Raw genomic sequence first — 15,949 nt, 5'->3', positions numbered from 1 at the left:
AGGCTGTTGATGGAGATCTATCAAGCGGGCAACAGAGATATTTCTCAGGTGGTCTACTCTAGGTGTGGTGCTATTAGAGATGTTTTGTAGACATAGGAGAGGTGCAGAAGTACAACTGAGTTGTGAGTTGCTTCTTTTAGCCTAAATGAAAAAAAAAAAAAAAAGAATCACAGACTGGTTTGGTTTAGAAGGGACCTTAAAAATCCTCCAGTGCCAACCTCCCTGCCATGTGCAGGGACACCTCCCACTAGACCAGGTTGGCTCAAGGCCCCATCTAACCTGACTTCGATCGCTTCCTGGCTTGGAACTTCCACAGCATCTCTGGGCAACCTGTTCCAGTGCCTCACCTCCCTCCTGGGGAAGAATTTCTTTCTAATGTCTCATCTCAGTCCAGCTTCTTCCAGTTGGAAGCCTGGTGTTATAAAAGTGCTCTGACTCCAGGAACCGGAGAACTTGGAACCTGTAGCTCTGATGTAAGCTGTGTAACTCTGCAGTCACTGCGGTTTAATGGCCCATGTAGGACTTTCTGTTAGGCCAGGGGTAGCTTCTGTTGTCTGTTTTTAAGTGAGGGGTGGGTTATTTCTGTATTACTGCTATCAGTATGACTTTCTGAATCTTTTACTGACTTTAAGAGAGCTTGGAATGGTTCTTTCAATGATTATTGGTTAAAGTCACAATACTGCTGCTGGGAAATTTGGGGCGAGAACCAAACCATTTTGATGATGTATTTTGAAGGGGTATCTGGAAATAAACCATTAAAATGTATTTAACACCAGGGGCACCTAAACCTACCCCAGATTTGAATGCTTGCTAATAAAATTTGTTATTTGAAAGAGGGGTTTGTACTCCTCCCTGCAGCCTAAATAAAACTTTGACAGCCTATAGGCAGACACAAAACCTGTACTGACCATCAGCCTCCACCAACAGGAGCAGCTTTACTCTTTCCTTGCTGCAGGCAGTTGAATTTCTCACTCCTCCTTATCATTCAAAATAGAAGGGTAAACATTAAGGTGAGAATGTGAGATTTGACAGTTAAGAGATCTTTTTGTCCTTCTGAAATAATTGAACCTTTTTCCTGGATGAGCTTTGCCTCAGTTCCATTTTGACAGCTGCAGAGCAGACAGTAAATGTTTAGATAAATAAATAAATAAATAAATAAATAAATAAATAAATAAATAAATAAATAAATAAAAGTTAAGAGGGGCATTTTCCTGTAGCAGGTCTAATCTGCCTGTGATAGCACAGTGCCCATTTTATGAGGCTGCACTTATTCTCATAATTGGCCATTTCCTGTCCTTAAATGCCTATTTATTCATGTCTGCCACCTTTTTTTTTCCCCCCTCATGTTCTCAGTTTATTGGCCCTGCGGTCACCACATAATCTTCCTCTTCAAAATCAATTGACACTTTATGGAAAGAGTTTGCTAGATGCTCAGTTTAGTGAGAGTGGCATGCAGAACATGTGCTTGTCACATTAAATAATCGCTGTTAAACGTGGAGTGTTTGGTGATTTAACTATGTATGGGACATATTAATTTCTTTTGGTGTGGTGATTGGGTTTATTTACTGCTTACCTGATGTGGGTGACCCTGCTTTTTGCTGGGGGGGGAGGGGGATGGACTGGATGATCTCGAGAGGTCCATTCCAACCCCCACCATGGTGGGATTCTGGAATGGATGTAGTGTAATGAATGTTAGTGTGGAATGCTGTAAAATAGAAGTATTCCAAACAGTGGGTTTTGGGTTGTTTGGATGGTTTTTTTCCACTGAAATTCCTGTGCAGTGCAAGCTGGCACAGCATTTGACAACATTTCATAGAATCACAGAACTGTCAGGGTTGGAAGGGACCCCAAGGATCATCTAGTTCCAGCCCCTCTCCATGGGCAGGGACACCTCATGCTAGATCATGTTGCCCAAAGCCACATCCAGCCTGGCCTTAAAATCCTCCAAGGATGAGTTTTCCACCTCTTCCCTGGGCAACCTGTGCCAGTGTCTCACCACCCTCATGGGGAAGAATTTTTTCCTGACATCTAATCCGAATCTGCCCATTTCTAGTTTTGCTCCATTCCCCATAATCCTATCACTACTTGACACCCTAGAAAGTCCTTTCCCAGCTTTCTTGTAGGCCCCCTTCAGATACTGGAAGGCCACAAGAAGGTCTCCTCAGAGCCTTCTCTTCTCCGGACTGAACAGCCCCAGCTCTCTCAGTCTGTCTCCATAACAGAGGTGCTCCAGCCCTCTGCTCATCCTCATCACTTCTAGACATGCTCCAAGCTGCAGTCTAGAAAGGCTTTAATTTAAGGGTGCTGGAGCCCTGGAGCAGGCTGCCCAGGGGAGTGGTGGAGTCTCCCTCTCAGAAAGCTTCTAAAACCCATCTGGATGTGTTCAAGTGTGACTTTCTCCAGATGACCCTTCCTTGGCAGGGGTCTTGGGCTGGATGATCTCCAGAGGTCCCTTCCAGCCGCTGCCATGCTGTGATGCTGTGATTCTGTGAAAAGCTGCAAGTTGTGCATTAAAACATTAAAACTTCCAAGTGCACAAATTAATTACTAACCCTAAGGGATTCTCATTTTAATTATGGTCAGCTCTTCATTAGCAGTGATGCTTTCTTCCTTCCATGCTCTATCTCTTCTTTTTAAAGATGTTGCACATGGTGGGCACGTACAGAGCCTTTTGGTCTTCCTTAGTTCACCGCAGGGGTCATGCAGAAAGGGATCAGGCAGGGTGGATCTGCTCCAGCCACTCTGCACAGCCTTAAGCAGTCCCCTGCTTGTTACAATGTGAGACATCTTATTATATAAGGGGTTGTGGCATCAGGTTTTATCCTGGATACCGGCAGGCAGCTTTGACCCTGAGCCACACGCAGCTTAATGCCAAGACAGAGAGCTGAGGCTTTTGGGTCCTGCTCAGTTGGATTTTTCCATATCCGGTTGTGCTATCTCCATCACAATTAAGTCCAACAGATGTTTTGGGGTTTGTGGGTTTGTTTGTTTGTTTGGGGTTTTTTGTTGTTGGGGTTTTCTTTTTAAGAGAAGGTATTTAATGTTGTTAGCTAAATGTTATCCAAAATGTTCACATCAAAAGCTTGGTTTGCATTACAAAGCACTGCTTTCTTGGTTTATAGCATTCTCTTCATATTCGAGTCAGGAATATTATCCACCCTTATTTCCAGTGCCCGTGAGTTCATTTGTATACTTACATGCATTAAAAACAAAGCAAAACTCAGCAAGAGGCACAGGCTGAAGCTGAACAGAAACCCTTCTAAAAGTTGGAAGCTGTTGGTGTTTTTTTTGCTGTCCAGCTGAACAAGAGGAAGGCAGCGTGCTCTTGTTCAGCCTGAAGAAAACCACCTGCTGATGGAGAGTGTTTGTTTCTAGGTGCCAGGTTGACCTGTCAACCCTGAGTAAAGAGCAAACCCACAAGTTGGAGATGCCTCTGGAGGAGGGAGAGGGGTGCCTGGTGTTGCTGGTCACTCTCACAGCTTCAGCTGCAGTCACTATCTCTGACCTCCCTGTCAACTCCCTGGAGGACCAGAAGGAGCGAGAGGAGATACTGAAGAGATATGTATGGAGTTCTTCTCTTCTTTTTTGTCTGCAAAGTGTTAAATATTTGTGTATGGGAAAATCTAGCTATATCCTATATATCCTTATAAGATATCCCTCATATCCTTATAAGCGACCCCTGATATCCTTACCACACTAAGCCAGTGACAACCATTGAGACCCGTTGCTATCGTTACCACTGTTGGTACATCACAAAGGCTATCCCCCAAAAAAATCCTCTTTATGCAGTGAGGTATTTTTCACAGTCAGGTATTTGCTGTCATCCTGTGACATAAAGAAGTTAATTCCATTGCCCTAAAAAAACAAAAAGGAAAGAAAAGAAAGAAAGAAAAGAAAGGAAAGAAAGAAAGAAAAGAAAGGGAAGGAAGAAGGAAGGAAGAAAGAAAGAAAGGAAAGGAAAGAAAGAAAGAAAAGAAAGGGAAGGAAGAAAGAAAGACAGAAAGAAAGAAAGAGAAAGAAAGAAAGAAAGAAAGAAAGAAAGAAAGAAAGAAAGAAAGAAAGAAAGAAAGAAAGAAAGGAAGGAAGAAAGAAAGAAAGAAAGAAAGAAAGGAAGGAAGGAAGAAAGAAAGAAAGAAAGAAAAGAAAGAAAGAAAGAAAGAAAGAAAAGAAAGAAAGAAAAAGAAAGAAAGAAAAAGAAAGAAAGAAAGAAAGAAAAAGAAAGAAAGAAAGAAAGAAAAGAAAGGAGGAAAGAAGGAAGGAAGGAAAGAAGGAAAGAAAGGAAAGGAAAGGAAAGAAAGAAAAAGAGAAAGAGAAAGAAAGAAAAGAGAAAGAAAGGAAGGAAAGAAGGAAGGAAGGAAGAAAGAAAGAAAGAAAAATAAAGAAAGAGAGAAAGAAAGAAAGAAAGAACAATAAAGAAAGAAAGAAAGAGAAAGAAAGAAAGAAAGAAAAGAGAGAAAGAAAGAAAGAAAGAAAGAAAGAGAGAAAGAAAGAAAGAAAGAAAGACAGAAAGAAAGAAAGAAAGAAAGAAAGAAAGAAAGAAAGAAAGAAAGAAAGAAAGAAAGAAAGAAAGAAAGAACAAAAAAGGAAAGAAATTACCAAGCACAAAATAAGTAAAAGGGTCTTTTGGTGGCTGTAGAGTTTTTGGTGAGGTTTGAGGTGCTAAGTGTTTGTGTTGTTTGGTTTTTTTACTTATTTTCTTTTCCTCATATGTCCTAAAGACCAAGAAAACTTCTTATTTCCTGCCTGCACAGTAGAGGCTGCAGCAGTTATTTTGTGTCACTGAAATAACTGTTTTGAAGAAGATTTCCATTTCAGGGTATTCTGAAGCAAACTGTTCTCACCTCCCAGCATCCTCAAGGCTGCACAGAACCTGTGTAGTTTTATCGAAGCAACAGAGAGGGGAGCTCTTACTCCAGCATTTGCAAACACCTAAATCTCTAAAAGTAACTGTCTCACCGAGAAAGAAGAAGCGGGGGGGGGGGGGGCGGGGGGGGGGAAGCTATTTCCACTTAAAATTACAAAGCTTGTATTGTGCAATGCTGCCAGGTGTTTAGAAAAAGGCTTCTCTAGACTCTCAGCCGTTAAACCAAGCTCTGACTAACAAAGAGCCACTTAATTTTTATTTTATTTCTTTCTTTTTTTTTTTTTTTTTTTAATATTCCTATTCCATGACTGACATCCTTTCAATAACTGAATTTAATAAAGATGTACCTTATCAGGCTGTGCAGATAACATGAAGTGCTGGTACTAATGCTGTACAATATTCTTCAAACAGATTAGCAGGATGTGCGCTTCAGCAAATTTATTCTGGCTATCTCCCCTGAATCAGCTGTCTGCTAATGCTTGTACAACTCATACACCAATAGTGTTATCATAAACACAGTTTAATAGAGGTGACTTAGCGAGGCTAAACATAATATTCCCAAACCAACCCAGAGCTGAGGCAATTGTGCACCGTCTTTGAGAAATAATTGCAATTAAGAGCGTCGCTGCACATTTCAGGAGTCCACCCAGAGGCAGCCAGCAGAGATCTTTAAAACCATAACAAATTTCTGGTGGGTGCCTTCTTTGCAGGTGACACCACTTGCCCACCAATACCCTGTTCCTGTGGATTATTGTGTGTGATGGTGATATGGCAGCCAAGTGATACTGATGGTTTTGATAATTTAGTGGCAGTATAGAAACTGTGTAATTAACCAGTTTCCCCTAAATTCTCCTTCTTTTTGGTCCCCAGTGGTGTAAGACATATTCTTACATATTCATAGATACATGTGTCCTTTATTATCATTTTCTTCAGGGCTTTGGGGCACATTTGTATTTTTGGAGGGTGTTGGCATTGCAGAGGAATGAATTCCTCATTATATGCCCTTAAAAATTTTAGCATCTCTACACCTCGTTTTGGTTTTGGTTGCTCGGTTTTGCTTTTGGGTTGGTTTGTTGTTTTTTTTTCTCCTTCCTTTGGTTGCTTTTTGTTTGGGTTTTTGTTTATTTTTGTGGGTTTTGGTTTGGTTTGTTGTTGTTGTTGTTTTCTAGTATAAATTTTATTGTTTTCATCAAAATTTCTGGCGGACAGCAGGAGGAAGAAATAACAAAGGTGAACGAAACCCAAATAGTTTATTTTCGCTGATGTTTGGTTCGCCTTTGGTATTCCTATCTCTACTCCAGAACTGATACAAAGGGAGAGTGTGCAATTAGCAAGATGCACTGTTCCCCACTGGGTGCCTCTATTTTGGGATGGGATTTTTTTTTGGAGGGGGTGGGGGGTTGGGTCCTTTTTTAAAACACAAAAAAAAATATATGGCTTCCATCTGAGAATAGGGTTTTTTGGTGTGGTTTTTTTTCTTGCACCCTTTCCGCAACCAAAAAAACCAGTTAATGAGCTGACCTTGCCATCAGATCAAATAGCCTTGGAAAATGACTCTATTACTGTCATTTAACCATTTGTAGCTGAACATCAGAGCCTTACAAATTAAACAGGCATTACTGTTTGAACCATTATTTTACCGCAATTGTCTGAAAAGATTAATTCCTTTTGGGGTGAGGAGGAAGGGGGGGTGGGGGGGGAGGTTATGGTGGTGGTGGTGCATTAATGGGGACAGACCAAGAGAGATTGTATGACCTTTTCAGAACGGGTGTGCTGAACCCACGGTCCCCCTTGTCACAGTTTAAAAACCAGAGGAGCTAGTTTAGGGAAGAAGTTGTTAGCATTCCGTTTTTATTATGACATTTCACAGTCATCCGATTTAATGTCCCTTGACCAGATTGTCCACCGTGAGACGATGGGCTTGAAATGTTATTTAGAGCATTGATAAAAGGTGAGCAGTCCTAAGATGACAGCGAGTCATAAGGCTGGTGGTGTGACATTAATTTTCTCCATAACAGAGATGGAATAAGACGTCACGGTGACAAGCTGTCAATCAGCCCTGGCCCCTCAGTGTATCTCCATGCCATAGGATGGGGTATTGCTTCTCCCATAATAGAGCTGAACTGAGATGCTCTCCCTGACAGCTGCTGCAGCCATACAGAAAATATATTATACAGCCTTTCATTAAAAAAATAAAGAGGACTCATCTCCAGAGCATTTCAATCTTTTCCCCCCATCTACTGAGGGCTTGAAAAGATTCACGGCGGATGGCAGATTCCTCCGCTATGGAAATTTCAGGCTTCAGAAACCATGTGGGGTTTTTTGGTTGTTGTTTGGGGGGGGTATTTATTTATTTATTTATTTATTTATGGGCCTTCAACAATAATCACAATCCCATCTGATAAATCATGACTTAAAAGTTATGTATTTAAAATACTGCATTAAAGTCATTTGCCTCTCCCAGCATCTCAGCCCTGGCATTGTACGCGCGTCTTCAGCAGCCTCCACAGTCACGACGTGCAGCAAATGGATCTAAAGCCAGCTGCCTTTAGCTGCAGCTGAAAGTTCAAACCTAATTATTCTAACAAAGGTGGCAAAGTGCAACGCAGCACTGGTGCTGCCTTTTTTTTTGCAAGTGTGAGGCAGCCAGGATGAAAAAACAGAGATCTCCATGGCCTTGCAGGAAGGGGGTAATCGCTGGGCTCTCTGCATTTGGGTTTTGCTTTGTTTCCTTTCTGCAGCTCAGTCATTGGGGAAACTTGGGTAGAAGGTGGAAACAGTTTGGTAAATCCTTTCTCTTTGGTCATGGTATCAGAGCAGAATTATGTCTGTTGTGGTACCTGTGCTGATAAGAAGCTTCCAAACCTGGATCATTAATTGTCATAAACAAGGGAAGGTGCCAAGGTGCCACCGAAGTGACACAGAAGAGCTCTCTGTAGCACTGGCTTCTGCCACCCTCAGCCTGTAAGCACGTTAGCAATGTGCTGACTGAAGTACGCCATCACTATTTTTAAGCTATATTTCTGATGATTAGCCTATTAAAAAAGGGATTTTAAAATAAGTCATTATCCTGTGATAACACACGTATTTGTGTGTAGGTAGCATGTGAGGTACTACTTGAGTTGATCCTTCAGTTCAGGAATCCTAAGGTCAAACCTTCAGTGCAAAAAAGAAACTATGTGGGGTCACTTGGGAGGGTGTGTGTGGAAAATTAAATATCCCTGCTAGAATTGTCTTATTAAGAAAAAGAGAGGGCTGGGTAATCTATCTCTTAATGTTTCAGCAGACTGCATGAACATATTGCAGGTTTTTTTGCAAGCTGACATTTAATACTGCATTTAAGCAGCACCTGTGTTTTTCAGACCAGGGGTGTTGTTTATTCTGCTTTCCCTTAACACTTGATTTTTGCCTTCATCATAAACTAAAGGAGACATTGGATTGATGTTTTTTTCACCTGATGTTGGTGTTTTCTGGAAGCCTGGACGTTATCATCAGCAGTGGAAAAGGTTTTACCTGCACCATGTTGAAGTCTGAGAAAAAGGCCACAGGCTTCAGAATTAATCTACATGCTGGTATTGATGAGCAAAATACACCCCAAAAATCAGGCCCCACATGGATATATGATTTTAAAAGGAGCTTGAAAAAAAAATCCTTTTTTTTTTGGTCTCCTCTCCCTAGGTTTCTACCCCTAGATTACCTAAAAAAAACGGAATGATAATGCCAGGTTTGATATTAATTGGTTGCAAAGCTGCCTTCTCTCAGTGTTGTGCCATTTGAAATGTTGCAACTTTTAAATTTAAATACTCAAATTTAGGAGCTTGGGAATTTTAAGCCTGTGACACATAACTGCTGAAATACTCCCAGTTTGTTACTTTTTATTTCTCTTTTAAAAAAGAGCAGCAGCAACAGATCGCACATCACAAGCAGCTTTCTAAAACCGTGCTGGGTGAATAAATGCCTGTTTTAGCCGACTCTTTGATTTCCTTTTCTTCCTCTTTTTAATGTATGTAGATATTTGCAGAAATTCATGTTAAAAATTAATGATTTAGAGTGAGAGCTTCCTTGCCCTGGAACTGGAACCATTTTGAAATTAATTTTTAAAGTCTTTTTTTTTTTTTTTCCCCTGGTTTTGTTTTGTTTTGTTTCTTTTTGTTGTCTTTTTTTTTTTTTCTTTTTGCAAGTGATTAATAGAAAAATTATTACATTATTATAATCCTCTTCTGATTGCTTCTTGCTGCTGTTATTTGCAAGCTACAAGGCAGCCTATCTGTGCATATATACTGTATGCTTACATGCATATAATGCTCAACTGCAACCGAAGTATTGGCCCTGACTCACTGTTCAAGATACTATTTGAGCCATCAAGGGGAAAATGTGAGCATAATTCATGCAAAAATAAAACATATTTGAGGGGCTGGGGAAGTATTTTACTGTTTGTGTTAATTTGGTGAATGCACTGTTACTTAAAATTTGCTGGGCAAGTTGTTCTTATACTGTTAAGGGATTGATTCAGCTGATTTAATGTTAGATTTAATCATTCATATTCTAATTTTTTTTTTCCCATTGCATTTTTAATTGATAAAGTTGTAAAATGCTGAAAGAAGCACTGGCATCCTTCAGAGAGTGATACTTAGATGTGTGTGAATGCTTCAGACAGAATCATGCTGAACTTATAAGTGTGCCAGAGGAGGGGATGGATTAATACTGCATTTTGTGCTTCCTTTTTTAATGCAATCTAGAACTACTTTTTCTTTGGTTTTGTTCTGTTTGTTTTGTTTTTTAGAGTCCAATGATGATGTTCCATAACATCAAAGATGTGGGATTTCTTCAGGTGAAGGTCATCAGGGCAGAAGCATTGATGGCAGCTGATGTCACAGGCAAGGATTTATTTAGTTTCTCTGACAAGGGCCTTTTTAAAATGAAAAAAAAAAAAAAAAAAGTAAAAATAAATGTTTAATCCAGAGGTTGATCTAAAGGTTGTTGTTTGTTTGTGAAGCCTCACCTTGTCTTTAAAGGGGGGGAAAAAATCCACAGACAGAACTTTTCTAAATGAGGCAGCAAAGTCATCCTATTGCTCGCAGAGCCCTGGGCAGGTTATTTCTCCAAGGGTTAAGTGTGTATTTATTTTTCTCCATCACAAGTTACGGGGGAAAAGAAAGGAAAAAAAAAAACCAACATGGAAAATAATTTTCTAGTAGATAAAAATATCCAAGATTATCTGAATTAAAGCTGAATTCCAGGGGACAGGGCAAATGAAAGGTTTTAGACTTAGGCACTGTTTTAAAGTTGTTTCCAAAAGAACCACTCTGTATTTGTCAGCTATTTAGCAGGGCTGCTGTTGATTTCAGTTTTTTCTAACTACTGATTAAGTAGGAAAAAAAAGATAAAATCTTGGATTGGTTTTATATTTTGTGTGATAGGAGAGGAATGGATCATTTAAACCTCTTGCTTTGCAAAATAAAGAAATCATATTTCAGCCTTACTGACTGTATTTCTCCAGTAATGCCCAAGTTATCTCCTGTAAGTACAACGAGACTGCAGGAGCTGAGAGGAGCAAAATGAGTGAGCTGCTTTCCATGTTAGAAAATAGCTGATGGAAAGGCAAGGCAAGGCAAGGCAAGGGAATTAAAAAAGAAAAGACAAGATAAAAGAGAAGAAAAGAGAAGGAAAAAAAAAAAAGGGAAGAGAAAAGAATATAAAAGAAAGCAGAAAATAAAAGAACAGAACAGAAAAAAAGAAAATAAAATAAGAAAAGACAAAAGAAAAAGAGAAGAAAAGGAAGAAAAGAAAGAAAAAGAAAAAAGAAAAGAAGAAAAGGTAAAATAAAAATGAAAAGAGAAAAGAAAAGGAAAGGAAAAGAAAAGGAAATGAAAAGAAAAAAGAAAAGAAAAGAAAATAGAAAAAAGAAGAAAAGAAATGAAAGGAAAGGAAAGGAAAGGAAAAAGGAAAGAAAAGGAAAGGAAAGGAAAGGAAAGGAAAAAGGAAAGAAAAGGAAAAAAGAAAAAAGGAAAAAAGAAAAAAGGAAAGAAAAGGGAAAAAAAAAAAAAGAAAGAAAAAGAAGGGGGGAAACAACAAAAGAGGAAACTGTACTAACCCATCTGGTTTAACTTCAGTGTGGACATAAATGTTCTGTTGCAGGAGCAGACGTAGATATATAGCAAAATATTTTACTTTTTAATTTTATTTTTTTTTTAATTTGCATGACTACTAATATTTATTTATACTTTTTCTTCTCAGAGAAGATAACTGAGCAATTTTATTTATTTTTTTTTTTAATTGATCATCCAGTTTGTGGCAGGCAGAATATCATATCCCTATATTTTATTATTATTTCTTTTCGTGGGGGGAAATGTTGGGAGAAATGCTTCTAAGGATTCCTCGCTCGGCTTTGACCTTCTAATCCAATGTGGTCTGAACAGAGAGAGAGAGATTAAGTTATTCAGGGGCAAATGGGATAATTCAGTCGCTGACCTCCTTCAGTCATCGACTTTTCCAGATCAACATGTCGTTTGTGCTGGTTGAACACATTTCTTTTTTTTGGTATGTCTGTGTGTGTAAAATACATTTGATTCAATTAAAGATGTAGCGAGGACCTACCAAAAAAATAACCCCAAGCCTACCAAAAAACCCAAATGTCAGGGGTGATGTTCAGGAATATAAGGAATAGCACTTCCCATGTCCTTGCATATGGCAGATAAGAATTTAGTGGTTTTAATTTTATTTTATCTTAGGGATTTATTTTTTTCCTAATTTGCATTCCAGACATTGCAAACAATTATTACTTGGGGGGTTTTTTGTTTGTTTTTTTTTCCTCAGAGACTGCAGAAATCATTGTGGATTTTAAACCAAAAAAAACCCAACCCCAACCACCCAAAAAACAACCTGTGAAAAGGGGATAAAGGGTCTGGGGATTTTTTGTTATTATGAACTACTGCAGTCATTTATAGCTGTTTTTAGTGGCTTGTGGGTATATGCAGACCGTTCCTTTCGGACTAAACTATAACATCAGTATTTACAAACAGCTCCAAGTAGGTTATTTGGTGGTTGTCAGTAAATCACCTGTGTAAAAACTGTGTAAAACTTGACCCTTAACTGACCTGAGGAATATTTAGTGTGGGGAGCACCATGTCAGTGCTGTAACTCGCACAGCTGAGTTGAGTACAAGCTAAGGACCGAGTTCGCTGGCAGCTGCTCGCACCTGTGTAGTACCTATGTGGTTTGCCCTGTTTTCTGTATCCCCCTTTCACATTCAGGAATCTTTCTCTTGTGAGGGTAATCAATCAAAATGTATTCATTTGGGCTGAATGGATTTTTAAAGAAAATCCTTAATATTCCTTCACTGAGCATAAGCAGAGATGGGAAAAGGTTCCTGTAATCTTTTAAGTAGTCATCAATCTTACTACAGTTGCAAGGATTATTTTTTTTTCCCCTCTTTTTTTTTTTTCTTCTTTTCCCCTTTCAAAATGTGAAATTTTTCTTTTGTTACCACACATCCATTGAGCAGCATTGTGATACTGTATTAACTCCCTGTGAATAAAGAGCAATTGAGACTCCCAGCGAATGAATGAGTAAAAAGCACAAATTACTTTTTAATGAAACCCTCAATTCTTCTCTTTTTTCCACAGAAAGCCCATAGCCTTGTTCAGCTGAATGCTACTACAGTAGGTCACTTCAGTTAAGCCCCTAATAAACTGTTGATAGTTGAGGGCATTTTCCCCCCCCCCGCCCCTCCTGTCTCAATAGCCCAGTGTTGGACGGTGCACTTCAAACCACTGAGGTTAGGACAGAGATTAAGGTTAGAGAGATTAAGGGTGGTGGTTCAGGCCTCACTTTACAACCCACCCACCCCCTCCCAATGTGGCATAGATGCCAGGGTGGGATTAAATCTGGGTGAAATTGTGGGCAGGGGGAGCAGGGGGGGCACTACTGGTTGAAAAAATGGAGCACTGCTGGAACATGACATAACTGGGTGTTAAATATACCCCAGAAAAGGACAACACAGGACTTGTCCTCACTCAGCCCACTTCTAAAGACATCTAGGAAAAGAGAGGACTGGTGAAGGGTTGAGAGATTCCCTAGTGGTGCTTGGGAGCTCACCTTGATCCTGAGGAGAGCTGGAAAATAGGATGAACTGCAGGACTAAAGCCTTTGAGAGACTTTACAGGTCTACCACCCTGTTTCCCCAGCATCTTTCCACGGTCAAAAGACAGTTCTAGTGCAAAATCATGTTCTGCTGGGTTTCAGAGCAAATGCCTCTTCTTGGAAAACACCCTTTAATTGTATTTTATTTTTTTTAAACTATAATCAAAGGAAGGGAAATCACTGAGTGTGGTGGTTCACTTTTTCCTTCCCTTCACAGGGAGAAACGTTTTCATTTAAATCTTCCACTGAGCTTTAGCTGTTTAGTGCAAGGCTATTTTCTCTCTGAATCTTATCTAAGAGAAGTTCTGTTTTCCCATTGCCCAACATCTTTGTTCACTTCTGGTTCCTCTGGAAGCCAGGTGGACCTCCTTAAGAGTCTGGCTGCTTGCAGAGCCCTGGCATGGCAACATGTGTCCTTCTACATAAGGAAATACTCTGATGGTGTGGTAAAAGATAATGTATAATAGACTTATCATGCTAGTTGGACTCTGAAATTAATACAGGTTCAGTTCACCTGACCCATTTGAGTTTTGGGGAGCAACCGACCCCTACACCAGGGGCGATAGTCAGGTAGGTGTGTTCATTTTACAGCAGAGGTGGGTGGTGGTGGGAGGCTGCTGGGAGGCTGCTGGCTTCTCCCCTTTGCTGGGGCAGATCATTAAATGATAGAATATTAGAATGATAGAATCACAGAATGATAGAATCATAGGATCATGGAATTGTTAGGGTTGGAAGGGACCTCAAGGATCAGCTAGTGCCAACCTCCCTGCCACAGGCAGGGACACCTCAGCCTAGATCACTCGATCAGATACCTTCCTCCTTTCCTTTGTACCACGAAATAAAACTCATCCCCCCCTCTGCCTTGCTATGGATGAGAGGTGAGCAAGGTGGGTGGAAAAAAAATATCTGTGCCCCACAGGGCTGATCCAACTCCATCCCAAGCCCTGCTTTTATGGTAGTGAGGAATAAAACCGTTCGGCAACTGGGATTCGTTAGGGCAGAGCAAAACCCAAGCTCTGTGTGACGGCCTGCCTGGAAAACAGTTTGTTTTGCTGTCTTTGGGCTTTAATTAAGACATGCTCAATCCTAGTCCCCCCTGGGCTCCCCTCTCTCTCCTCTCCCCCTGCCCCCCCACCCCGCGTGCTGTGTCACAGGCCGGCGATCAGAGGCTTTGGGAGGGTCCAGCCCATGACTTTGACCTTCTGCGCGGTCCGGCGTTCCCTGGGGAACCGTTCAGCTCATGAGGTCTGATTTCACACTTCCAGGATGCCTCGGCTCTCTTTAACAATGACAGGGAGACAAAGCCCTTTAGAGAGGGCCGCATGGGGACTTGTTTAAATTGGAAACTAGAGAGGAGTCAAGGAACAAGGTTACGGGCTGCAGAATGGTGCTTTTAATAAAGAGCTCACAGCTCTGGTTCGGCTCAAAGAGGGCTACCTCTGTACAATTAATTGAGACATTTATCTGGAGCATCTCAGGCCTCTACTTTCTCACAGAATTATGTGATAAATATCAGCTAAGAGGCAAATGAGATGTGCATGAAATGAATTTTTAACACTTTGATTACTGTGTCTCCAGTCTTCATTAGAACTAAATTTATTTGTATTTCTGACCTCATTATTAATCCGTTGTCCACAGGGTTGGTTGGGGTTGGTTTTTAGTTTGTGGGTTTTTTTGGTTTATGGGTTTGTTTTGTTTTGTTTTGTTTTGGTTGGTTGGTTAGTGGTTTTGTTTTGGGTTTTGCTGGGGTTTTTTTGTTTGTTCTGTTTTGTGTTGGGGGTAGTGTCAGAACCTGTTATATCAGACAGATTTAAACTAAACAGCTTAGTGATACTGAGGTTTTACACTCAAAAGCTTCCCAGGCTTCTTCCTCGTCTGAAGAACAGAAACAAAGCATAGAAAATGAGGCAGAATTTTTCTTTTTCTTTCTTTTCTTTCTTTCCCTTTTCTTTTCTTTCTTTCCCTTTTCTTTCTTTTCCTTTCTTTTTTTTTTTCTTTCTTTTCTCCACCTTTTTTTTTTTTCCCTCCCAGTTTTCTGTCTGGAATTCAGCCTCTCTTCTAAGAAAAAAAAAATTCATGTTAAAAATTTTGATTAAAGTGCTTGAAAGTAGTAGGATTGAACGTACCACAAGATGGCTAAATGTGCAGAATGTAAATGAGCCTTCTAAAGAAAAATAAGTAAAAAAAAAAAAAATCTAAATGCCCTAATACCACAATGTGCAAAAAGAAAGGAAAAAAAAACAACCCCAAACAGTCTTTGAAATTGTTCTTCAAATGCTGGAAAATGTCAGAGTGATGTAGACACAAAAATGTTAAATTCACAAAGGTATGGAAGCCCATGCATGCAAAATTGAAGGAATAAATCCAGAGGCCCTTTGGAAATACAGTTCCAAAAGTAATTTGCTCTGTCAATTAGTGCAACCAGATTTCAATATACACTTGAATTATCTCCACAAAGTATGGAAATCTACTAGGTGGGCAGCATCCTGTGGTAGATGAAAAGAAAAATATCTCACCTGGTCCTATCTTACAGGTCACCTAGAAATATCCACCCACTAGCATGTGCTGCAAAATTGCACACTGGAGTTTTTTCTTTTGTTGGTTTGGGGTTTTTTGTTTAATTTCTTGGTTTGTTGTTGTTGTTCCCCTTTTTTTAGGAGTTAGCAGCTTTAGGATATTAATGGCAAAATTATTTTTAAGGAGCTGGAAGTTTTAGGATACTAGTGGCAAAATTAGGATTTGAAAGATGCTTTTGGCTAACAGCAGCATTTAGGATTCAGTACTCAGTGGAAGGATGACTTGTGGTTATTCACATTTGTGGTTGGTTGGGGGTCTTTTTGTCCTACAAACAGTGTGTGGAAAGGAGTTTCAACACCACTGTGGCGCTGCTCTGGCTCTCCTGGTACGATATCTGCTGATATCAGAGCATTGCACCAATGCTTT

The 15,949-nt window shown here is 40.0% G+C and overlaps 1 protein-coding gene across 1 annotated transcript in view; it reads left to right on the top strand.

Annotated features, from left to right (window-relative positions):
* MCTP1 (multiple C2 and transmembrane domain containing 1) overlaps positions 1 to 15,949 on the top strand; it is a 292,174-nt gene that overhangs the window by 111,250 nt on the left and 164,975 nt on the right. Inside the window, exons 9-10 of the mRNA XM_054178118.1 lie at positions 3,376 to 3,562; positions 9,648 to 9,741. Of these exons, the coding sequence (XP_054034093.1) occupies positions 3,376 to 3,562; positions 9,648 to 9,741 (281 nt within the window). The remainder of the gene's footprint in view (positions 1 to 3,375; positions 3,563 to 9,647; positions 9,742 to 15,949) is intronic.

The sequence above is a fragment of the Dryobates pubescens genome, chromosome Z (assembly GCF_014839835.1).
Source record: "Dryobates pubescens isolate bDryPub1 chromosome Z, bDryPub1.pri, whole genome shotgun sequence".
NCBI classification, from domain to species: Eukaryota; Metazoa; Chordata; class Aves; order Piciformes; family Picidae; genus Dryobates; species Dryobates pubescens.
The sequence above is the reverse complement of the archived record's forward strand: the minus strand, read 5'-3'. Positions and strand labels throughout refer to the sequence as shown.